General features: G+C 33.9%; 3 protein-coding genes across 4 annotated transcripts; 2 read left to right on the top strand and 1 right to left on the bottom strand.

Moving 5' to 3' along the window:
- The first annotated feature begins 181 nt into the window (after positions 1-181).
- LOC130657492 (RNA-editing ligase 1, mitochondrial-like) lies at positions 182-3,959 on the top strand. Of its 2 annotated transcripts, none has more exons than XM_057460485.1 (6): positions 182-289; positions 1,259-1,611; positions 2,348-2,485; positions 2,608-2,766; positions 3,162-3,308; positions 3,485-3,959. In XM_057460485.1, exons 2-6 carry the CDS (start codon positions 1,320-1,322, stop codon positions 3,757-3,759), a joined length of 1,011 nt encoding a protein of 336 aa, XP_057316468.1. In that variant the 5' UTR covers positions 182-289; positions 1,259-1,319; the 3' UTR covers positions 3,760-3,959. The 2 variants fall into 2 exon arrangements, with proteins under 2 accessions (XP_057316468.1, XP_057316469.1); XM_057460486.1 differs by having other exon boundaries at positions 242-264.
- A 543-nt stretch (positions 3,960-4,502) lies between these two features.
- Positions 4,503-11,811, bottom strand: LOC130657494 (uncharacterized). Its single transcript, XM_057460488.1, has 6 exons — positions 11,413-11,811; positions 9,502-9,625; positions 7,565-8,759; positions 6,906-6,958; positions 6,320-6,443; positions 4,503-4,675 (listed from the first exon to the last, which is right to left on the bottom strand). The coding sequence occupies exons 3-6, from the start codon at positions 7,830-7,832 to the stop codon at positions 4,575-4,577; spliced, it is 546 nt and encodes a 181-aa protein (XP_057316471.1). The 5' UTR covers positions 7,833-8,759; positions 9,502-9,625; positions 11,413-11,811; the 3' UTR covers positions 4,503-4,574.
- LOC130657489 (protein phosphatase 1 regulatory subunit 37-like) lies at positions 11,724-24,556 on the top strand. The gene is made up of 11 exons (XM_057460478.1): positions 11,724-12,487; positions 15,921-16,018; positions 16,240-16,285; positions 17,054-17,154; positions 17,397-17,667; positions 17,774-17,919; positions 18,143-18,274; positions 18,364-18,505; positions 19,049-19,215; positions 20,219-21,431; positions 23,049-24,556. The coding sequence occupies exons 1-11, from the start codon at positions 11,896-11,898 to the stop codon at positions 23,150-23,152; spliced, it is 3,012 nt and encodes a 1,003-aa protein (XP_057316461.1). The 5' UTR covers positions 11,724-11,895; the 3' UTR covers positions 23,153-24,556.
- Positions 24,557-25,436: the final 880 nt, after the last annotated feature.

Genomic DNA, 25,436 nt, shown 5'->3' with positions numbered 1-25,436 from the left:
TTTCATAACGTATATTCTTACTCCTATTGTATTTCGCTCTCCACCGTTGGTAATTCAAGAAAGCTTGAATAAATTATTATTCATTTGATTATTACGGCCCGCTTATTATGCGGGTCGCTTGTTATGATTTCACTTTCTAAAGTTTATGCTGATAAGATAAAATAAAGCGTTATAGGCTCGTAGTAAAACATTTCTCGCTGTTTTGCAGCGTATATGAACGTCTCACTGTATATTGCAGCGTAAAACCAAAGAAAAAACTCTGAAGTAAGAAGTTAAATAAGAACGTTTTGTATGAGAGATTATGTTAAATATTTTATCTAACTTTTTCGTATTCTTAAATATGCTTTTTAGTACATAAAGTTATATATCGACAATTTTCCTGAAAGAGAACGGTGTCGAGGTTTTATCTTGTGTTAGTAAATTCAAACATTTAAAAAATAATGTTGGCATGTTATACGAAACCAACTTCGATCCCAGGACTTGTTGCGTTTATTGATGCGATGTGATGAAGCATCCACGCATTTTTATCTTCATTCAAAAAACCCTACAGGTTCAGTGGTCGATCATCATTCCATATCATTCCAGCTTATCTGGATTCGTGGTTGGATTTGTTGTTACAGGGGTAAATTATCATCTCGCAAACTCTGCAAAAACAGAAGATTTTATCAGTCCAAAATATAGCACTAGTTAAGAACATCCTAGGCTGTATAGTTTTTTGTCTAAGAGTTTATAATATATGCTTTCTTATTGCGGTAGATTTCGCTTAATGTTTCGTCAGTTTTATTTAACTTATATTTTGTAAGTCATGTAAGATGGGAAAAGAAGAAAAATCTAGTTCAAATACTTATATTAAACCTCCTTGCTTAAACAAACGAGTCGCTTATAAAAAACCCGTATATTTAAAACATTTGTAGGCCTTGAAAATGAAAAAAAAGTTACATCTAAAGGCAACTTCTTTGCGAGGTTATGCTGCCAGAAATCAAAACAGACAAAAAGCCCTGGGAATGAATTTGGTCTTTCTTGAAGTTCGGTTTTCCGATAGCAAAGAGCTGTGTAACAAAAAAAAACTGTAGCAAAACTGTAAAAATATATTTCTTTCTTTTTAAAACAAGACTACCAATTAAAAAAGGCACTAAAAAATATAAATAGAGAAACAAGTTTTCATTTGAAGTAATTTTTATAACGCAAAGTTATAGGAAATATTTTCTTGATCCAAACGAATACGCAGCTTTTTGTATATCCAATAATTACCTTACAGGTGACAAAGAAAATATACAAAAATGGCAGATCAATAATTGCATTTTACAGAATATGAGAAAATGAACAATAATTTCTCGAAGTTCGAAGATACAACGAAGTTCTCTAAAGTTTTGTGGATGGTGACGGAGAAAATTCATGGCGCTAACTTCAGTTTTCATACAGACGGAAAAACAGTTCGCACAGCCAGAAGACGGGCATTACTGGATAGAGGCGAGAACTTTTTTAACTACCTGAGTGGTGACTTTATGAAGACACAACCAGAAAAAATGAATGACGTATTTAGAGTGGTTTGCAGTTTGTATCCAGAGAAACAAATTATACAAGTGTCTGTGTATGGAGAGCTGTTCGGAGGTAAATTTAAACACCTATTTTTCAACCTCGTTTCCAATCTTCACGGCATCTTCCCTTCATGATGGACAGCAGCTCTTTAACTGTTTTCACCTTTTTTTTTATTTTTTTATAAACTTTAGTTTTGTTGTGCATTCTATTGCCTTAATTTTATTTTATACGAGAATGCATAATTTTTGAAAGTTTGCTTAGATGTTTGCTTCATCTCTATAATAATAGCCGTCGTCTGTCTGTCTCTGCGCAGACCCCCCGCTGAGTTAGAAAATGATGTTACGGAAACACGAATGTCAAATGCGATATATTTTTATTCACTTTGTTGCGACGGGTAAATATAAAGGACGGGCGAACCCGTGGATTTTTTCACGGGCAACAACTAGCCTCTATAATAATAGCCGTCGTCTGTCTGTCTCTGCGCGGACCCCCCGCTGAGTTAGAAAATGATGTTGCAGAAACACGAACATCAAATGCGATATATTTTCATCCACTTTGTTGCGGCGGGTAAATATAATAAACGGGCAAACCCGTGGATTTTTCCACGGGCAACGACGAATATATTATAATACCCGTTTACGTCCGTCCGTCTGTCTGTCACGCAAAATGGTAGCTTAGCTGCGCAGGTAGCAAGCTGCAATAAAATGCACAAACAACAAACGTAAAATCACATATGGTGAAAAAACAAAACAAAAACAATTATGACAGGGATTTCTAGTTCAAATAACACTCAAAAGACTTTGTTTAGGCAAATACATTGTGAACGGTAAAGCTCTACATAACGCAGCTATGACGCCAATACAACCTCAAATTCAATACAGTCCGAACATTGAATGGAACGCATACGATATCTCCTACAGAACTAAACAAGAGCCAGATCAACAGGGTAAGTTTCTCCCTTTTTTTTACATCAAGCGATACACAAGCGGTGTTTTCTGTATTTCGCGGGACGATAGAATCAGAATTTCAAATTTTATTCTCTACTATTATTTCTTTTTCTTATAATAGCATATGTTGATGGCGATGAAGCATTAAAGATTTTTGATGATCTTGGCATCCTATACATCAAACCTCTTTTCATTGGACCAATGAATGAGGCGCTGAATTATGGGCTTGGTTTTGATTCTACTATACCTGCAATATTGAAGTTGCCTCCTTTAGAAAAAGGTGGTTTAGAAATCTGTTCTAACAAAACTGCGTGATCATTAGACATCTTTGCTTTCACGGCGCTGCTACATGTAACCGCTATTAAAGGTTGTCAAGGTTATATAAAGGCATCCTTAGCCATAGCCTCACTCTTAGACAAATGATTACCTTGTATGGCTAAACTTTTCACCGGTAAAAATCCTATTTCCTGGCATCCTCGTCCCCGGGGTTTGTTGCCTGATGTCAAAGCCGTTAGATGTGAAAGAGGCAAGGAGCCCTGGGGACGAAGTTAATTCCCTTGCTATGTATAGCAATTCTGTGATCTTATATGTGAGATTACTTTTCAAAGAATTCAATTCATTTGAAAATAAAAATCAAAAGAAGTTTATTACGCATGTTATTTTCTGTTTTGTTAGGAACCAACAAGGCTGAGGGGGTTGTCGTGAAGCCGATAAAAAATCTAGTTGCTACGGTGAGGGGAGAAGAACAAAGGGTTATCGTGAAAATCAAATTAGCAGAGTTTATCGAGTTGTGTAACACACCTCAACCTAAAGGAAAGGAAGGTATGCTTCTTAAGTTAGAAACACTGGAAACAAAGTTGTACGAAAAACACCACGAGTTTCTTAGCGCGTCAACAGGATAGCTCCTACTTTTTTTGCCTTTCTGACATTTGAAGAGAAATAAAAACTAAACATAAAATAAATAATAAATACAAGATATTTTTCTGCTTTTATTTTAGTGAAAGAACGATCATTACAAGCGAAGATATTTGACTACGCAAACGAGATGCGCTTGATCAGTGCAATATCTAAGATTGGTGCTCCTAAAAATCCTGAAATTGAAGAAGAGGTACGCGAAGAATTTATGAACGATGTTTTTGTAGATGTTAAAGAAAACGAAGCATTGCAAACACAATGGGAAAGTGCGGATGAAGAGACAAAAGTTAAAATAAAAAACGCAATGAAGAATAAAGTGAATGGGCTCATCACAAAATACAAGAAAAATAATAGGTGATAAAAGTTTCACTAGCACACAAAATAGGATATTTTTAATAACTGCTCATTAGCCCATAGAAAAATCAACAGATATTCGCCCGTCGTACTAATAGCTACCATTTCGCCTCGCAGATAAAAAGACAGACGACAGATTTCCAGCGAATCACAACTTTTATATGTAAATTTCAATGCATTTTATTATTTATAACCTTATTTCAAGCATTTTCTTTTCGCTCGCTATATTTAGGATAATAATTCGCGGGAGCTAAGACGAGGGGTAGTTTTTAATTGTAGAACACGATTGTAAAACATCAGTATTTTTGCTATTCAGCCTACAATGTTTACAAAGGAAATATCATAAGATTTCCTGACCTTTCCCAACTCGTAGCATACAACACTTCCCGATTTAACTGAAATATCCACAAATAAATTACAGGGTAAAAATAGGATAGATGGCATTATACGTTAGAAAGATAACACAAGATCACATGACACATTCACGCTTAACATCATTGTTTTTTTTCTGAATAAATTTCCCAGAAAATAGAATCTTTTCCTGCGAATTTATTATCACAAAGTTCCTTGACCTGTGCTGCTCTCCCTCCACCCTCACCTCCACCCACCCCAACCTCAGCTTCCTTCGACTTTGTATGATCACTTTCAAATTCAAATGAATTGGAAAGCTCTCAAACGTTATTGGTTGTCCTTAGTGTTAATTTGACTGAATGTTATGGAATAGTTATTTTGGTAAAAACAACATAATTTAATTCATAATATAATTGAAAAAACTGGAAATATTTATATACAAAAGAAAGAAAGAAGAAAAACAGACTGTCAACCGTTGCTCATCATTTTACGACACATTTCTTTTTCACTTGCAAGTTGTTTCTTCTTTGCTGCGTCTATTAACGGGAAGAATCTGTCAGCGCAACTTTCTAAATAAATAAATAAATGTATGAGACTACGTTTACATGTAGGCGGGATGAAATTTCATCCCGGGATGAAACTTTTTTTGTTTACATCTCTATTTCATCCCGGGGCGAGTTTTGAATAATTTCATCCCGGGATGAAATTATTCAAAACCATTGCGCATAAAATTCAGAAATGAACTCGCCCCGGGATGAGATTTCATCCCGCCTAAAACATGTAAACAGTATAAAAACTTTGGCGAGAGACAGGGATGACCTCATCCAGGGACGAGTTTCATCCCGGGATGAGATTTCCCATGTAAACACCCCCCAAATGAAAAGGACGGTGAGTTACAAACGCACTGTCAAATCTTCCCTCCTGAATATGAAATCTACAATACTCAAAATGATTATCATATTCCTCATAGTATTCTGGATACTGAATAAATGTGAATTTAAGGAAAGAAAATAAATAAAAGTAGCTATACAACGAGCCGTATCTCGTAGTGGTGTCTGTATATAAGCTTATTTATAAACTTACTATCATTTCATACAATAGGTTAAAGGAAAGAAGAAAAAGTAATTTGAGCATGTTTATTTATTCCTCCCGCCTCTCAAGAAAAAAAGTGATCCCACTTCTCAACCACCAGAGTTATATTTGTCACAAGCAGAGAAATTCCCAAAAATCTGTACCCCAGCAGACTGTTGCTCCACTAATACAGCATTCGACAGGACTAAATATTCGAGTCAAATTTACGACTATTCTGTAAACATTTCTTGTTCTAAACAACAGACCCATTGTTTTTAACCTGAAAGCTCGCCCTGAAGTTCTTATAAAACATATTACAGTATATTCTCGTTAAGTGTAACTTATAGTACGCTTTTTCTCCATACCTTAAACTTCCTTACCCTATTCAAGCAAAAAAACTTCGCTTAAAGTGAGACCCGGGATAAGTAGGACGCACGCTAAGTAGTACATTTTTTCTCCGTCCCTTGGACCAATTAAGTGGGACATTCGCTAAGTGGGACATTCGCTTAAGTGGGACATTCAATGGAACGACTTCATATTTTTCCAAGACTGAAGACATTGCAATGATTAGAAAAAAAAATTGTAAACAAAACAAACTTTTCGCGAGTTCTTTTCGAGAGTGCAGTCATGATGAGAAAAATTAAACACAATTACTTATAACCATATTTTGATTATGAAATTACGATCCCTCTAAGAATTCTCTAAGTCTCTTAAAAAATCTCTCGATAAATGGGACATATTGAGCTATTTGATGAAAATCCTACTTATGAGGAAATTCGGTAATAAGTAGGACGCCCGCTAAGTAGTACATTTTTTCCCCGTCCCTTGAGTGTCCCACTTAACGAGAGTAGCTACACTGTATAATAAAGGAAAAAGCATATAAAAAGTTGAAATTATTACAGAGAAACACAATATAATGGGGATAATGGTATGCTATCTATATTACAATTTATGTCAGATGCGCTCTTGTTTATCGTCCGTGTTTATTAAAAAATTTACCATTTTTTTCTGAAGACTAGGTAAGCCTATAAACAGAAAACTTAAATGAATTTAAAAATTTATATCTGCACGCCGAAATCTCACACACACACACACTAATCACACACAATAAATATTTTCATCTTAAAATAATAGTTGCGTACCTGAACTATCAATTTGTTTTATCGCAAGAAAATCATCTTCTGCTTTTTCGATATTCTTGGTTGCATAGTAAGCCTGACCACGTCTGAAAAAGGCTTTCACATTCTTCGACTCCTTGGTGAGAACCTGCATGAAAATGTTCTTACATTACCTGGGAATTAATTTTCACGAATTCGAGAAATTTTACGGTTTATTAATACGATTCACGAAAATTTCCTCTCACGAAATATACAAAAGTAAGTTATTCGAGAAAAACATAATTCTCATAAAAAAATGAAAAAAATCTGAAAAATAATTCACGAAATTCTCTTCCCGCAAAAATTACCTTCCGCGAAAATTACCTCTCTCGATTAGCTTTCTCTATCTTTCTCACATAATTCACCCAAAAGAATACGTTTATGTTTGCATACCGTATTTCCTCTAAAGAACGCCGCGGCGTTCTTTACAAAATGCAATTTTTAGGTGCGGCGTTCTTTAGAGGGCGGCGTTTATTACAAATTTTCATATAGAAGTGCGGCGTTCTTTGGAGGGCAGCGTTCTTTAGAGGGCGGCGTTCTTTAGAGGAAATACGGTAATTGAGCTACCTACCTCCGTTGCATAGGTTATCACTTTTTCGTAATTTTTCTTTTTCAACATGACAGCTACAAAAAAAAAATCTTTTCTATAGCCCACTTTTGACTAACTTCAAAACCTCCTGAAATTACAGTCAATATAATTTAAGATGAATATTTTGACCCTTCTTTTTTAAAATAATTTCTTTTAATAAATTTAGTAGGAGTGAGGGCGGCAGACTAAACCACTTTTCTACTCCAATTTTTCGACGTCTTACGGGACCGACAAAATATTTTGAAAAACCGGGGGCTAGAAGAATCGAAGTTTTGAGATAAAAGGGTCGAATTAACTAAAAAAACCCCACTAAATATAGTCTTTGTAGCCTTGTTTTAACAACGGGTATTAAAGAAAGTTGGACTCGTACTTTGCTCCTTATTTGATAGAGATGTAAGTATAGTAGACAAGTTTTTGTAAATGTTGATAATTCTTAAAAAAAACCACATGAAACTAGAAAAAATTCAGAAAAATTAAAAAAACCCTGGGGTCAATCAACATTTTTCTTAAGGTAACATAGACCAAAAATTGCGGTTTAACTGTAGACCGAATCAGAGGAATGACTTAGTATTCATTTCAATGTATTCAACAAACAAACAAACAAACAAACAAACAAACAAACAAACAAACTTCTCACCTACCTGACAAATTATTATAACAGGAACACCTTAGTTTGAAAATATCATCTAAAAGTTCTTCTGATATCTCTTCTGGTTCAGTTCCACTCAACTTATCTAACGGTGAAGGTTTTTCGACATCTTTTAAGTAGAGGAGAGAAATATGATATTTTTTTATTGCTTTCTGCAAATTTCCATCTTTGTAGAAACTATTGCCAGCATTCTTTGCTTTTTCAGCTTCAATCAACTTTTCATTCAAGCTTAGAGATTTCCTAACAGCAGTCATTTCCATGAGCTGATATTTATTTTTGTAGTTCACTAGTCTAGTCGATACTTAAATTTAGTCATTTCAGTATTGGACAAAGAATAATATGAATTCAAAATCTGATGTTAAAATATTTAAAAATAACAAAGTCACCTTTTACTGCATCAACAGAGATCGTTAAATTGCAAGATAGAGGACACTGTCACTCATAATTGAAAATAACATGAAATGACAATTATCCACTGTTTTTCTTAGATATAAACATGTTTCTATTTAATTTCATAGTATCAATTCTCAGTAGATCCTAAGTCCCCCTGCCCCCCCCAAAAATTAACGAAATTTATAACACTACTTATATTTTATTCGACAACACAGATTTTTATTAAATTGAATATAGTTAAAATATGACAAATCCTAACAGTTCAAAGAAAGTAAAAACATTCTCTTCAACTGGACACAACAGACATAAACAAACACAGATTTTGATTGTTGGTTAGTTAGTTAGGTGACATGCTTTACGCAATACAATGGAAATAGAAGAAAGGTACTAGTAAAATGCAGTCGTCTATAAGTCTATATATAAAGGGTTCACATAACATATTGTGATTACAAAGAAAACTTATATTGTACAATACACACATGACTTCCAATTATAGAAATGAACTATCAAATGTTATTAAAAAAACATAAATAAATATATATAAAATCTAATTAATTCACGAACATGAAATATCATCCTCAATGTATATATCAGTTCAAGGTCCATGAGTTTCACAATAATTTACATGCCACAGAATGCTGGAATGTTGCAACTATTGAAAAACTTATATGCAGCAGCAAATCAAATCCATATTTATGACAGTCCAAGCAACTCCATTCCTCGTCGTATGGAAGGGGGCATGAAAAAGTATGAGGATACCAAACTCATAAGCAAAACTCCAAGTAAAATTATATCTAATATTCTATTGTTAAGGACTTTAACAATAGCCACAGCAGATCACACTAACATACCTTAATGATATTAGTATTAGTTTTGAAAACATTTTTCGAGGACAGAAAATGTTATGAAATATTTTAAAATTTTCTCAAAAAAATATTATGCTTATAAAATATTATCTTTTAAAAGGAAATTTCATTATAAGATTTTAAAAGTGCGAGTTCAACTACTCTCTTGAATGAGTTCACTTTCATGATTTTTTTACCTTTTCTTTGCACATTTAAATTTTTCGTAAATGTTATCTTCAGAACTTTATGTATATACACTTTAAAGAGAGAAACCTTTGCGAATTTCAAGAAAATTTATCTATCAAACTTGTTTTCCCCTTTTTATCATCAACAACAAGACATGTCTTTATGGCTTTATATGCAAGAAGACAAAAAAGAATGTGTTGATTGGTTATTAATGATTATGGGGTAAACACAAAAAGATGTCTATCCTCTGCAAGACATTCATTTTAAACATACACTTTTTCAGCCATTTGAAAAGTTATAATCACAAATCACGAAGGTTAATCTTGTGAAAACTTTCTAATTTCAGATATTGCGAAAAAAAATTTTAGCAAAAATTTTCAAGTACTTGGAATTTCTCCAATTAAAGTAATAATTTCCCTAATTTAGTGATTTCGACCAAAATCCACAAAAATTAATACCATATATACATGTGACGTACTTGGCAAGAACAGGGGAGAAAGGATACTAAACAGGCTTTTTTCCCATGGCTCAAACATATATATTCCAGTGTTTAGTTCATACTGGTAATATTTCAAACCAAGCCAACTCCTTTTATTGCACTCTTTCTCTCCCATGTTGAGTATATATACCTGAAAAAATCAATGCAAAAATTAAAACTGTATTTCTTTCGCATGTAAACAGATATGTTGATATCCAAGGGCATTTTAGCAAATAAGTAAAAACCACTTTTACAGTCACAATTAGCATAGGTATGATGCAATGGTTCAGTGATATAGCGATGTTTTAACTGCATTAATCAGGTGCAGCATGTAAAAGTCGGCAAAGAAAATTATTGCTATATTTTAAATAAAATGCCTAAAGTTTTCACAATTCTGAAATCTGCTGAGACTTATAAGGTGAATTCCCACTCAAAAACAAATTGGAATGGATCATACTGTAACAGACAATTGTGATTTCTTAGAGTAGCAAAACATTGTAAATGTTTGAATGTTCATATAATTATTTAAAATTAATAATAACTTGTCTGTAAGTCTGTGAAAAAAATCCACTTAAGTAGAAGAACAATGGAAAAGATCAAGGATGGTGTGGAAATTTGATGACGTCAGAAGTGCATATCCAAAAGTTTTTTTGAGGGGAATTCTAGCCTGTTCTGTGTCGTGTGGCCTTGTGGTTATGGAGTTCGCTTCGTAATCACAAGGTCCGTGGTTCGGTCCACAGCGCGGGCATGTTTAGCAAGTGTCTTTACCACAGCTACGGGTCAACCCATGCCATGTGAGGGAAATTGGGTAGGTAATGCCGGTGTATACTTAATGTATACATTCCGAACACAGGACCCACATTGATAACAGTGTTTCCAACACTGAAGTGGCTATATCCTGTATAAATATTCGGAATAATAATAATAATAATAATAATAATAATAATAATAATAATATTAATAATAATAATAATAATAATAATAATAATAATAATAATAATAATAATAATAATTGTTCCTGACACAGTTTAGAAAAATTGTAGCTGTGCTGCGACAATATGTAAACAAATGAATGAAAAGTGTTATTGATGAAAATCTGAATGAAGTTGTGGGGAAATCACTCCCTACTGTATGAATACAACATATCAGCATCATTTCATTCAAAAATGACAAAGCTATTTTCAAGTTTTATGAGTCCACGATAACAATTACATAAAAATTACGACTTTCCAGTTTTTCCTGTTCCCCAGTCACTTGATTCCCTAGTTTTGTCATCGTCTCTCCTCGTTTCCAGTCTGTTTCACTCAGTTTCCAAGATATTTGACCCTGTTTCTTCATAGTTTCCCCTGTTTTCAAAGCGTTTCACCTTAGAGTACCTACAATTAGTTAGCGCAAGAATCGTGTTTCACTGATTTATATAAAAACGAAAAAATGGCAAATTATTATAGCAACTAAACACAATGTACATTTGTTAAGTTAAAAAGTATTATATATAGTACTGTAGCAGTTATCAGAAGAACAAAAGATTTGGTAAAATATGATCAATGATTTTTTTTCTTATTTTGCGCAAGTTTTATCAATGAATGAACAATCATAACAATCATTTCCATAAGGTTTCTGAGAATTTATTTTATTCATGGTGATCCTTGGGAAAGCAGGTTTTTGTAAGAATGTTTTTGTTTTGAGGAACAAAGACAGTATGCAATGGACAACACGCTTAAAATATTTTTTTTACACTGTTCTAGGTTGTTCCAGCATGTTCCAGGTTGTTGTCAGGCTGTTCTCTATAGTGTAGTAGAGTGTGGTGTTACCCTTTTTATCTACGAAAGGTTCTTGCCAGAATTGACAATAACAGTCGGTTTACTTTATTTACATTTCATAAAAAAGTGGTAAATAAATATACAAACGAAAGTGCCATATTAGTGTAACCAGCATTACCTCAAGTGACAAAACAAGGTGTTTTATTGCTGGTTCTTCAGTTCTAGGAAACCGGAGATCTGGCTCAGATATTTCTGGTCAGAAAATTAATTAAACTCCATCGGCGATGTTGTAAAACCAAGTCGTTTAAAAAAACTTATAAGAACTTCTATTTTTGAGGAACACAATACCCTAGAAAAATAGACAATTTTCTCAGTCTTCATAAGCATTTAGGTGAGTTTTTGTGTAAATTTACAGACAATTTTGCATTAATTTGGAAATTTAATATACCCGGGGAAGAGCATAATATACATATATACATAGTGCCAGTCTCTTTATCATGAGAACAAGAAAAAACAAAATGCTGGACGAAGAAGTGATTTGTATGAACGCAATAAATCACAACATAAAAATGATTCATCAAATTAGAAAAATAAACAGCAAAAATGTAAACAAAAGTGTTACTACTCATTAAGGGACAATTAGGGGTGCGTAACCGTTTCTATGGAGAGTTACGATACTGTGCTTGAGGAGGGACGGGAAGAGCTGACGCTTGATAGACCACCGCCTGCCGTTGTTGATTTGGGAGCACCTGCAATTAATTCCCTATTAACTGAAGATAATGATATAATTCATACCGAAGTTGACAAGAAATTAGTAAAAAATTGTGATATTGGTGTTAATGAAAATCAATTAATTAATCATAAAGTTACAGAACTTGAAGAACCAGTGTTTTTTGACCCTTTATTAAGCAGTGAGAAAAACGGTACTGAAGAAGTTGAAGCATCAAAAGAATTGGCAATAGATACACATGTCAATGAATTAGATATGGGTAATAAAAATCCAGAGCAGATTATTTCAACATCTGTTAATTTAGTTTCAAGTAGTGGCATTCAAAAAGAAAAAAACACTCAGGAAATGAAAAAGCAGGTTTTCAGAAGGAATAGGTATGCACATGGATTAAAACAACCATTAATATCATGCTTGAAGTTTGCAGAAAAAAACACACAGAAAAAGGACAAAAAGTCTGTACATTTTCCTAATGGTCCAGATTGCATTACAGAATTTATAGCTCCTGTAGATCCTTGGAGGGATGGTAAGAACTTTAAAATTCCATTGTGGTGCACCTAAATATTTTACCAAACTTGTATAAGCTTGTTGTGTGCTCATTCGATCAGCAAGCTAAGTGGACAATAGACAGATAAAATAGACATGATAATTATGGTTTCCTTTCCCTAGTTGATTGCATAAATTTTTGATGGAATTATATTAAATAATGAAGTTATTCATAAAGGTGGACAGACCTGGACAAATACCCCAGGGACCAGGGATTGCAGTACCATTCTGGGGTAAATTTGCGATAATTGAAGAACCAAGTCAAATAACTGCTGCATATGGTAGGGGTGCATACTTTAAATGTTTTGGGGCTAGTATAAAGGGTACTGAACTTGCATGTTTTTTAAAATGGCAAAAAATGGATGTAATTAGCATTGAATTTATTCTGAACTCTACAAATTTAAAATAATTACTAAATCAAGCTATTTTTTTATATTAAACTAAAATAAAATGCTGACCAAATATTTTCATTAAAAAATAGTCGTTTTTCATTGATTCGTCAGCTAAGATTTTTTATTGTGACCTTCTGTTAGGTCATTATCTATCATTTTATTTGCTCGTTTTTAGCATTCTTTCCCCTATGAGCTCAGCTTGTTTTCATCTCAACTCTAATTTTAAAAATGTGATTTGTCATTCAGCCACTTGTCAATCATCACAACAGTGGCAACCAAATCTCTGACTTTCTTGTGCTCAATTTGATAACTAGTAATCAAGGTTGTTAAGTTATATAAAATGGAAATGAAATAGACTTTTGCCAATAACGTTTCTACACAGCTTTAGGACTGCTAAAAGCTATATATAGTTAATTGCTTTGGGTTCCAGAATAATAACACAAATTGATAGAAACAATGTATTTCTATTGGAATGAGTAGATACAACACGTTCAGTATGCATAGACTATTTATGAAGATTTTTGGGGAATGGGTAGGTATGAAGGTGCCTCCTTCGTGCTTCGTCATATGTACAAATATATAATGCATATCCTGAGCGTCAGGATATGCACAAATATATAATGTATATCCTGAGCGTCAGGATATGCATTATAGGCGTCTTCATGCCCTGAGCGTCAGGTGCATGAGACAGATGAGATGCACTGAGCGTCAGATGCATCGACATGTCCTGAGCGTCAGACACATGCTAATTATGGTGTTTTCTTCCATACCCTGAGCGTCAGGTCTAGAGAGATGCCCTGAGCGTCAGGGGCTTCAACATGCCCTGAGCGTCAGGGGCTTCAACATGCCCTGAGCGTCAGGGGCTTTAACATGCTAATTACTGGTGTTTTTATTCATACCCTGAGCGTCAGGTGTATGAGAGATGCCCTGAGTGTCAGGGGCTTCATCATGCCCTGAGCGTCAGGCGCATGTTTCTTATTCACATGATGACTACACTAGAGATGCCCTGAGCGTCAGGCGCATCGACATGTCCTGAGCGTCAGGCACATGCTAATTACTGGTGTTTTTATTCTACAATGACTTGTATCAACACATTACTTGCCTAAACGGCTGACGAAGGAGGCCCAACACACCCACCAATTAAATTAGAGGCTACCTACAGACTCGTTGCTTCTACCTCTGGACTAAAACCCTGACATAACATGAGCCAAAAGAAATGCCAGGGAAACCTTGAGGCAGAAGCAATTTGTCTGGTTGTGTTGTGCTGCGTGCCCCCATAACAGTTGTGATGCAGTTGTCTTTAGTTGCATTGGAGACGTCCATGATATTTCCATTTCGATTCGATTCCATTGCACCACGGTGATAAATTGAATTGGTATCTCACATCCACCATTCGTAGGCGTGTTGATGACATAAAATAAAGAAAAATAGGTGAAATAATTGATATATAAAAAGGGTGGGAGGGTGGGTAACTGTAAGGTACATCTGAAGAACTTGTGCAGTGTGGGTGTTGGGTTCTTATATGCAACCATTAATAATCAAGACCCGGGTAAGTTCCAGTTCCTTTACAAGCAAGTGAGACTAATATCCCTGGCAACATTTAAGATCAGGTCCATAGGTAGAAACCTCCCCACTGTGCCAGGCTCTACATGACATTCTCAATGACTAAGGTAAACCTAATGTATACCAACCACAATGCTAAAGAACTGTACTTCTGTCACCACAGTTAACATGAGCAAAACTTGCAGTTTAGCTCCATTTAAAGCATTTTTTTAATTATGTGTTTTTACCCTGGCATGATCTGCCTGGGTAAAATCGGAATTAAAATAGAATCTCTGGAATGCCTGGTATTTGTCTGGGGTCTGTCCACCTTGTAATTATTTTAAGACAACAAACTGTGATGTAATGTTGTGATAATGAATTTCCTAAATTTCCTTTGTTTCAAATTGGCTCTGAATTAAACTTGTTATTATATATGCAAAATAATTGTGTTATTCATTTTTTGACACAGAGCTTTTAATGAGCAAAAAACAATAGTTTTTCACATAAAATTCAGCTTCAGACTTTTAAGGGAAGGAGGGTAAAAAACTGCCTTAGTCTCAATATTTTTGTCCATGATTGCAGACCCCTAAATTTTTTTGGAGGGAAACAAAAATAAATGTTTCTTTTTTAATTTGTTAGAAACTTGATATTGAAGAAAAAATATGTAATTTTTTTTTTATATATATATAATAAAATCAATTGTTTACAAAACAACCATACAGTACACAAGTTTGATGACAATTCATAACGATGTCGACATAAAGAATTTTGTTGACACATGAACTTAAATCACCTTCTATTGCAATCATCATGTGCAAGCCATAGCAATAAATTATAATGAAACCTTCTTGTTCTCAGACATAATATGCAAGCTATAATTTATTTAAAAGTGCTAATAATCACGGAAGCTATTTAAATTTATACTTTTAATGAATGGGCATGCATGCACACGCAAAAACAGCTAATGCAAAAAACTTCCATTTCACATCAACTGTTTTCAATAGTTGTTACCATGATTAAAAAAAAAAGTTCAGATTCATTTAAACTAGTAGTTTCGATTTCTCTTATTATAGGCGGGGGTGAGGCATAAATGACTTCTGGCAAAAAGCTGGAAAGGGGGACATTACATTCCACAATTATATACTAGTTTAACTGCAGGGATGAAAAAATTGTAACCATTGTCATCGCAATCTACGTTTTCTGTAGAATTTTTTCTATGGTTGTGTGACTTGTTTTGTCACACAGTGTGTCCACTTTCAGCTACATAGATATTGAAATTTATTTATTATTATTATTTGAAATATATTTTTTTTATTATTATTATGAGAATTATTGATGGCAATATGACGCTAGCCCTAACTGTACAGAGGAAAACGTACAAAGGTATTGTAAAAATGCTTCAGAAGCATTTTAATTGAAATGTTTCAGCATTTATATAATTTGTTTTATATGTCCTCGTATATATATTTTTTGTTTCAGTTCGAACACCTTCAAAGGGGGAAGTAATTTCATTCTACAGAAATGCTTGTCAAAAGTTACGGTGTAAACCAATAGAAAAAGTTATTAAGCAAATCCAGGTAAGATAGAAGTTGTGCAATTTGTGTAAAAAGCATGCTATTAAAACTTTGTTTTTAAGAGATATACATAGAGTATGCATTAAAATATGTTTGTATTACTGTGTGGGAATTAAACAGTGTTTTCCTAAATATAGAATTTTTAATGAAGTATAACATATCCAAATATAGTTATCTTTTGCAAATAAAAAGTGGTTGTATTTTCTTAAATGCTTGATTTTCAGGATATACCAGACTTATCATGTCGATCTGGGACGTTAGTTTTAAGAGGTAACATGCTCATTATCTTTTTTTTATTGTTAATTTTTTTATATTTCTTTGATATGTATTATTTAATTGAAGCTTCTGCAGTGTTGGCAATAAGTAATGTAACAGGCATGACTTTTTTGGTTCCCCCTTACGTATTCCACGGTGAGAGCATAATTGAAATTTTTTTTTATAAAATATCACATATTGAAGCCATGCTAAGGGACTGTTTCAACATGTAATTTGTATAACTAATTAGTGGCCCGTGGATAAATTCACGAGTTTGCCTGTCCTTTATTTACCCACTCTCGCTACTGCGTTTACCATTTTGCGTCACAGACAGACATGTGCGGGTTTTATAATATAGACTAGTCGTTGCCTGTGGAAAAATCCACGGGTTCGCCCGTCCTTTATATTTACCTGTTGCAACAAAGTGGATAAAAATATATTGCATTTGATATTCGTGTTTCTGTAACATCATTTTCTAACTCAGAGGGGGTCCGCGCAGAGACAGACAGACGACGGCTACTATTAAAGAGATTTGTAACAAATGATTTTAGTGTGTGTAAAAGTGTCACATATGTATATATGTAATTGCTGATGTTCCCAGGAAAAACACAGCATTAGAAAAACAAATGTATTTCAATTATAACAACGTTGTGATGTTAATTTATGAAAACCACTACTACATTTTTTAAAAAGATGTAAAAAACTTTAATCTGTGTTTGATTTTCATTCTGTGAATAAAGTTATAAACTCATAAATAAATCTATAAAATTTCAAAATTTCTAGGAACAAGACTAGATCTGAAGTCATGTGAAGCCCTTGAATCGATTTTTAGAAGAATTCAATTTGAAAATTTGGACTTAGAAAATTGCAGTTTGGAAGAAGATGTAAGCTTTTAAGTTGGATTTTAACTCCAAGAATTTTTCTGTATGAATGAAACTATAACAGCATCACACTTTGATTGTTTACTCTGTTTCAATTTCAGTTTTACTTTAAAGTGATAGGAAAAACTTAAACCTATCAGGTTCTCCAGAATGTTTGTAATAAACAAATCTTGTAAAATATTTCACTGCTGGATATTCTCTCTTTATTTATTCATTTTACACATTAGACTTAAAACATTTTTTAGGGAGCTACATCCATCCTCGAAATGGTTGAATTTTATCAATCAACATGTAAAATAAATATTGCCTGCAATCCAAAAATTGGCATGCGGGGCTGGCAGGCATTATGCCGAATGTTACGTAAAACACATATTTTGACATATCTTGATGCCAGAAGGACTTTACTTACCGATATGACCATGCCGACTTTTGGCAGGTGTTTAAAGGCTGACCCGCGCCTCAAGATATTACATTTAGAAGGAGTATTTTTATCTGGACGGCCTTTGCTTATTCTAAGTAAGTGAAAATCTACTTCCATGTGCTTTGAAATGCCCAAAACTCTCTTGATACTAGATTCATCAAAGTAATTGTATAATTAAACAAATATTTAACCCATTTTTAGCAACTGCAATGAAGTACAACAAAGTATTAGAAGAACTTTATCTTGGAGACAACGACCTCTCATCAACTGATGGTCCTCCCATTGGTGCAATGTTAACTTACAATACAACTCTGCAATTATTAGATTTACGAAACAACCAAATGAAGGTATAAGTTATCCAAGTTTACTGCATATGAGATGAACCTGTAAACATTGACCCTAAAAAATCAAATTTCATAAATTCATTTTTGCTGCTTTTCTATACCCTAGTCCACAACGTTGAAACACCTCAGATTCTGAATTGTTCCTTAAAGTTAAAAATATAGTAAAAAACCCCGGAGTGAATATGAAATTATGTCTTCTATTCAATTTTGTCTTGCTTAACTTCAGGATATTGGGTTAGCTCATATAGGGAATGGATTGTCTGATCAAGCAGAACAGTCTTCTGGCGGTCTTTGTTCTTTAATCATGTGGAACAATGGACTAACGCACGAAGGGATGGGTTACTTGTGCGAGGGTCTGGTGAGTGGAAATAAACCTCTTCCTTTTTCTGCGACTTTTCAGACCTGATTCATCCGAACAAATTGTGATACTTCTTGGTTTGCTTTTAGGTACACACGTCTTCTTTGAAAGCTCTCAACCTTGGTCAAAATCGCATTGGGGATTTAGGATTACAGAAACTTAAAAGTGGTTTGATAAAAAACAAATCACTACGCAAATTAGGATTTCTTAATACTAAACTTGGTAGTGAAGGTAAGTTAGACAAAAAAATATATTCTATCAAACATTCCGGGTTGCTATAGATGTTTTTCATTACACAGTTTGTTTTCAAGCAACTTGATCGGTAATATTAACTTGTCATCTTTATTTTTGAATGTATACTTCTTTTCCATATATATGTACCAGTACTTGTTTTTCTGACGCTACTTTCTAACTTATTAACACTTTTTGTTAACATTTTTTCAAAGAGCAATGAAGCTTGGAATTGCTGCAAAATATAGCCAAAAGCAAGGCAGAATAATTTTCCTGAAAAAGCACAACCATGGGGAAATCTTTTTAAAGCAGACATTTTCGCAGAATGTAATTTTGCAAAAAATTTACCGTGAAATAAATAATATAAGAATATAATAAAAGTTTCAAGCAAGATGTGAAAAAAGTGAGAACACTTTAAGCTTAAGCTAAATTCTTTTTTCTTATTAAAAAAATGCACTGCACGAAAATTATATTTGTTATGCTATGAGCAGGATTGAGCAATTTTGAGGAGTGTTCATAGTATGTTTATTTTTTGCACCATAGGTGCTGTTGCATTAGCCGAAGTGCTTGCCGATAGTCTTTCAATAACAAGAATAGATATTCGTGAAAACAACATACAAACTGCTGGTCTGATGGCGTTTTCAATGGCTTTAAAAGTAAACCATTCACTGCTGAGGTTGGATTTAGATAAAGACATCAAGAAGGAACCGGTAATAATTTTGTGTCTGTCATCAAAAAACGAAATAAGCTTCTTAGTTAGTTCTTAGTTTTCTTTCAATAATTTCGTAACGAAAATGGAAGAAATCAGAAATAGATATGATATTGATGGTTTAATTTACTTTATTTGAGTATGTTAGACCAACCTTGTGTTATTTTCCACCAGTTATAAGAGAAATCAAGACTTGAGTCAGATATTAAAGATAATCTATGATAAGTTAAAGTTTTTTGTTGTGGAATAAATTTCTCAGCCTTTTGGAAAACTGAAACGATAGATGTGTATAATTGAAAGTGGAAGTAAAATAAAAGTGATAGTAATAAGTAATAAAAAAAGATTTCTAACTTTCATTTTTGAGCTGAACTTTATAATCCGTGCACGACACAATTATGACGCGCCTATTTAACCACCTCTACTATTATATGTTTACTACATATTCATCTAAAAGCGTGGCAATTCCTAAAAAAGTAGCCATTTTGAACTATCAACCAGAAACATTGTTCGCCCTGGTTTCACATTACACCTTAAAACACATATCAGGCTTCTTGGAAGATCTTTCACTTCTTAGGGATTTCTCACATATTGTGACAAAGTCTGTTTGTGTTAGTAACATGAATTTAGTAAAACCGCTTTGCAGGATGAACCGCTATTAATAAAGTCTAATTATTTACCTGCACTGCACTTAACATAAATGTCAGACAATCTTTTTTCTTTCATTCTACGAACAAACGAATTTCTTAGGTTCTTGTTTGAGCTACATTTCAGTACTTTAGCTAAAAACTAAAAACATAGGTTTTAACTGAGTGTTTTGTGTAAATTTGACCGTTAGACGTCTATGTGTACCCTGAATGACACGTCACGTGATGTGTTTGCCCTGAATGACACGTCACGTGATACGCATCCTGCTAGAATCCTGCAAGAGTGAAGTTGAAATGTAGATCCTGTCTGTTTTGCTGGAAGATAAAAATTTGTAAAGTAATTTATAATTTTTGTTGTAGGGCATGGAAGCTGTTATGCAGACAGTCCTGGTCGATATTTACAATTTTTGTCACCGAAACAAAAAGCTCGTTCATCAAAGCCTTTCAGCCTCCCTATCGTCCATAAGCAGCGATTGCACGACTGTTTCCTCATCCAGTGAAATTAGCGATGCTATTTCGGGCGATGACGTTTTTCATCCAGAGACTTCGAAACAAGACATTACTCCGTTTAGCCCTGGCGAACGTACTTCCGTGGATGGTGAGGAACCAGGAAAGGAGCAATTTCAGTTTGAAAAGGAGCTACCAATAAAGACGATGGAAGAGACAACAACCAGTAGCGACAACACAACAACGGAATCGTTGGGCAAGTCCGTCGCATCTGTTTTCGAAGCCAAGCGTGGAAGATCACAATCCGATCCTGGCAGAAAAAATCCGGATCCGGTTGTAGGGAAGCGCACCTCAAGATTTTCTGTGACTAAAATTCTCGATACATTGACTTCCGGTGTAGCTAATAAAATTGCAACCAATGTCGCAAGTATCGATCATAAATTAAAAAAACAGATTTCAAAAGAAAAGAATGACGTAGTTGCTAAGCCGGCTGAACTAGTAGCAATAGTGGAACAAGTAGAAACCAGTGCTCCGATAGTAAAACATGTAGAAACCAGTGCTACCATAGTGGAACAAGTAGAAACCAAAGCTGTTGCGATTAAACCGGCTGACGACAATAAAACGAATAGCGAAATTAATGAAACGCCTGAAACTACTGAACATTCCGATAACGAAGAATTTAGTTTTATAGAAAAATTTGACGAAGCAAATCACGAGACAATGTCCTCAACTGATGCGAAACCTTCGACTAATATGGAATCGAATTTCGACAACGACGCGACTGATGACGTAGCAAAACATGTAGAAGGCGTGACGGACTCAAATGTAATTGACAGTGACTCTTCTTCTCCTGTTGTCTCTTCAAATAGTTTTCCCTCTTCTGTAACTGCGGAAGACTCGTCACATTCCCATGCTGACGAACTATCCAGTGAAGTTGTTTGCAATACATCTGCTGAAATACTAGAGAACAATGTTGATATAAAATGTACCAGCGCTACTAGTGAGTCGAGTGATAAAACATTATCTAAAGCAGAACCCTCCTACTCCTACACAGAGAGGAATGACGAAGGGTCAGTGAATACGCGCGAGGATATGGATGAATTGTATTCAGAAGACAATTCAACAGGTAATATTTTTACTTCAATTACGAGAACAACAATACAGGGTCTCCACCCTGTCTGTAATGTGGGGAAAGTAAGGAATAGACCCTTCCCGAATTTCCTAATTATGCCAAACTCAATTGAAGAGGTCGATACTAAAAATGATTCTTATCCCAGGCCTTTTCAGGAAAAATTTAATACATGTGTGCCAAAAAGCACGCCTCAAGTATTTTAGGTGTGTTTTTGAGTGTGCTGCACTGGTTAACTTCTTATAAAATTTGTCATTTTGCAGGTGCTATCAATAGCACGCCTAAGCCATTTTGCATGTGTGTGGAGGTGTGCGCGTGCTATTGCACGCCTCTCCTGAAAAGGCCTGTTATCCCTAAGTTCCTTAGCAAAAGGTAAAACAAATTACCTAATTTTGTAAATATTTTTATTTGTTAAGTGTTTCAATTCCGAGCTGAAAGTTGCGGTCAAACCCTTCATATAGCCGAGCTTTCCAAGAATAGCCTCGTTTTTAAATCTTAATAAAATTCAACCAGAATATTATATTGCTTTAAAAACGTCAGTTTTGTCATGATAATTTGATATTCTATCTGGATTTCGTTAATTAAAGAGCACAGAAACATTATAAAATTTTGAATGACCTCATAATTATTATAATTTATAAAATTCGGGAAAGGTGTATTGTCAGGAATTTCCAAGATATTGTCCAACTATCAGTGAATATCAGCATTTTCTTCGGTATGCCACACATATGTGAACATTTTTAGGTTTGAGTGGTAATTAGAACTATTTTTATTTTGCCAATATTTGCAAGGACTGAATTTTAAATCTGTTGTTAAAGAATTTGTATTAATATTGCTATAGTCTGTTCTATTATTATGCTCAAATTAACATTTTAAGGAGGTAACCCATTCCAATAGAAAATTTTTGCTGACCAAGAATAGCTGGTAAACTGAGATAAATATAGAAATTTTAGTTAATAAATGTCAGGAGAATGTCAGAATGTCGATACTGTGTGGACAACCTGACAATAGCTCTTTCAAAAAGGCTACTTATGTTGTTAAAAGTAGCCTAGCGAAGTGTCTAATTCAAATCGTCTTTAAACATTTTTTTAATCAGCTTCTTAAAGTTCAGTACACTACCAGTAGTGAATGAAGGACCATACATAAAAGCCGATGTAAATAAAATATAAACAATGTTTTCTCTTCTGTAAAGCTTTCCTATAACACATAGAGTTTGTGTAAGTACTCCATGTGTGATGAGACTAGTGTGTTGGTAGATATTAATGTAAAACCTTATCGGTAAAATAAAAGTAGACTAAAAATATTTCATTTTTACAAACGTTTAGCTACTCTTTACCGACAAATTTTTACTTACATCAAAAAATCGAAAAAATTTTCTTTTTATACAATATTTTAATATCTAAATTTCTTTTCCTTTTGAAGCATTCTGTGAACTGAAAAGAAAAAAAAAAAGTCAACGAAAAAACTTATTTGGCAAAAATTTGCAATCACTTTTTAGCGACCTTTTTTACCGGTACACGTCGATTCTGTTCCGTTTAATTATTTTACAGGATTAAGGACGTTTCGCAGCTCTATATGACATCTTGTGTAGTTATACTCGAGTGTAAATTTTAGGTGAAACGACTACTAGCTTTTCCGAACTTTCAAGTGTTTCCACTGAAGATTACTGTGCACCGATATTGATGAATCAACCAATTGCTGTCAACCTGCCTTCATGACGCGATGTGAAGAAACTAGGCTACATGTGTTGTTCAGGATCAAACGGAGTCGTTTCTTTGATATTTTCTTGTTAAAATGATTTTATATATTTATTATATGCGCCAATAAATTTCAACAAAGGTCCGACGATACCCGTTTTTAATATCATGCTTTAGTGAGTAATCTAGTACACGCGCGAGGAACTAAAATTCAAAACATTTGCTTCAAGAATGCATTGGATTATTTTATATTGAAATAGTAAATGGTGAACGGCTTGGTAGGGATAAATAAAAAGTCAAAAAGTTACAAATTCTTCAGAGCTTGATCTAGATTTTTGCTATTTTGCGAGCGACATCAAAATTTCACGTTCTGATTTGACAATAAATAAGCATCCTCCTTGCTCCGTTGTCACATTTACTACGTAAGACATGAATCGATGATCGGTGGCCGCACTTACTTTGAAGTTTCTTTAAATTTACAAAGATTATTGATTTGCTGTCGTTATCTATAAATATATCATTAATGTATGCATGTTTTTATGTTCCTTTAATAATTATCCACTCATAAATTATACTGTTTGAAAATTTAAACTGTTCTTTCATTTTGTATGAAGTTTGTTCAGTCTAGAATGTTGTATAACGTTTTTGTTATCACATGACCGCACTGATTTTATGTGTTTCCTCGCCCGTCCGGCTGTAATGTATGTGCACCAATCATGCGCTTGATGCGCGACTCCATTACTCTGCATTCCTAAAAAACAATTTTCTTATCAGTCACTTGTCGCATGAAATTTTTCAATCTTATTTTGGTAATTTATTCCTTCTCAAGCTACAACTGAATTTGCACTGAAGTACGAAACTGATTGAACTGTTGTGAGTCCTCGGATCTGCTTTGTTGACAAAATTTTCCCGCTTAGATCTGATTCAAACTAAAAGTTGAAATTATTTTTCAAACAATAATTAGCTGAATAACAAATAAAATTTTATTCTTGTAAAAAATTTTATTCTTATTCCGTTCAGCTCCATTTTGTTGCTGAGTTAAAAAAAAAGCTTAACGACAATTTGAACTCTTAATATCTTCACCTGCATTAACTTCGTTTCCATTCCCATGGCGTTTCTTACATTTGCTGAATGGGCATGGGGACGAGTTAAATAATGCGTAAAACCGTGCTCGTCATTTTTTTCCTTATTATTGTAAGAAATATATATTTTGTATTCCAACTCGAACCCAAATCTCCTTGTTTTTTTTTGTTTACGAAAACAAAAGGGCGTGGGTTCGAGGTGTTTGTACTCTGAACTAGTATAGTGTAATATTCGTGTTTGTTTGAATTGTAAATAAATACTCGCCGACGAGTTTGGACGTCAAATTATTTTTTAACGGCGTAGTTATTGTTGGTAGTTCTGATTAATGGAAAATAATGGAGAGAAATAAATAAATCAATCAATAAAAAAGCGTACTTTTAAATAGTACTGCGTTATCATTGCGCGAATTTTCGCGCATTCGCACAAAACAGTTCGCATTTACGGTAAATTAACGCGTAAAAAGTTATTTCTTTACATAAAAGCAAGAACTTTATTTGGCAAAAACAATTTTCGATTTTTGCGCGAGAATTAACGCGCGTGAAATAGAGTTTTTTTAATTCGTGAAAAAAATTAGCACGATTAATGTAATATATGTAATGAGCTAGATTTTAGAAAACAAAAAAACAGGCTTTGTGCCTAAAGTGAATGCTCCTATTCTAGAACGTAAACTTTTCTGACGTCAACGATATGCTTCGATATAGCTAGCTACATAGGTGTTGTCTACCTCAAGAATATGCCAATATGAAACATTTGTTTTTATATCTCATGCTTGTTTGCTTCTCAATAGTGCTATGCTTTTCTAGTAGATTTTCGGTGTTACTTAAGCACGCTCCTTGCTATAAGATTCGTACTGCGCGCGTTCTTGATAAGTAAATTTCTGAGAATTTTTTTTGGTTGAGACTCAATGTTGCTCAAGTTTCTACATATCAACCGTGCAAGTTTGTTCATTTTTTAAAAGATTTAAGCCTCAATTTCCCTATAATACGTTTATAAAAACAAACAAAGAACATAAACCTTGATAACTCTTAGGAATTCTTAGGAAATTTAGTACGTTTTCGTGTCTAAAAAGCACATTCAAAATATGCCATATTCAAAAGCCGTCCTTCGCAAAGAAAAAGATTTCTGTAAAATATAGACATTGAAAATAAAGCTTTCAACTTCGTTCTCACAGCATTTTACCTATTTGATAATTTGACTCTTCCATGATAAAAAAAACACGGGC

Source organism: Hydractinia symbiolongicarpus, chromosome 9 (assembly GCF_029227915.1).
Source record: "Hydractinia symbiolongicarpus strain clone_291-10 chromosome 9, HSymV2.1, whole genome shotgun sequence".
NCBI classification, from domain to species: Eukaryota; Metazoa; Cnidaria; class Hydrozoa; order Anthoathecata; family Hydractiniidae; genus Hydractinia; species Hydractinia symbiolongicarpus.
The sequence above is the reverse complement of the archived record's forward strand: the minus strand, read 5'-3'. Positions and strand labels throughout refer to the sequence as shown.

Coding starts and splice junctions, on each gene's coding strand:
- LOC130657492 (XM_057460485.1), top strand. CDS start 1,320: ATGAACAATAATTTCTCGAAGTTCGAAGATACAACGAAGTTCTCTAAA. Junction 2,486..2,607: donor ACAAGAGCCAGATCAACAGG/GTAAGTTTCTCC, acceptor TTCTTATAATAG/CATATGTTGATGGCGATGAA. Junction 2,767..3,161: donor GTTGCCTCCTTTAGAAAAAG/GTGGTTTAGAAA, acceptor CTGTTTTGTTAG/GAACCAACAAGGCTGAGGGG.
- LOC130657489 (XM_057460478.1), top strand. CDS start 11,896: ATGGAGAGTTACGATACTGTGCTTGAGGAGGGACGGGAAGAGCTGACG. Junction 16,019..16,239: donor AAGTTATTAAGCAAATCCAG/GTAAGATAGAAG, acceptor CTTGATTTTCAG/GATATACCAGACTTATCATG. Junction 21,432..23,048: donor TTCAGAAGACAATTCAACAG/GTAATATTTTTA, acceptor TGTAAATTTTAG/GTGAAACGACTACTAGCTTT.
- LOC130657494 (XM_057460488.1), bottom strand. CDS start 7,832: ATGGAAATGACTGCTGTTAGGAAATCTCTAAGCTTGAATGAAAAGTTG. Junction 6,444..6,905: donor TGATAACCTATGCAACGGAG/GTAGGTAGCTCA, acceptor ATTTTCATGCAG/GTTCTCACCAAGGAGTCGAA. Junction 4,676..6,319: donor AAAACAAATTGATAGTTCAG/GTACGCAACTAT, acceptor TTATTTATTTAG/AAAGTTGCGCTGACAGATTC.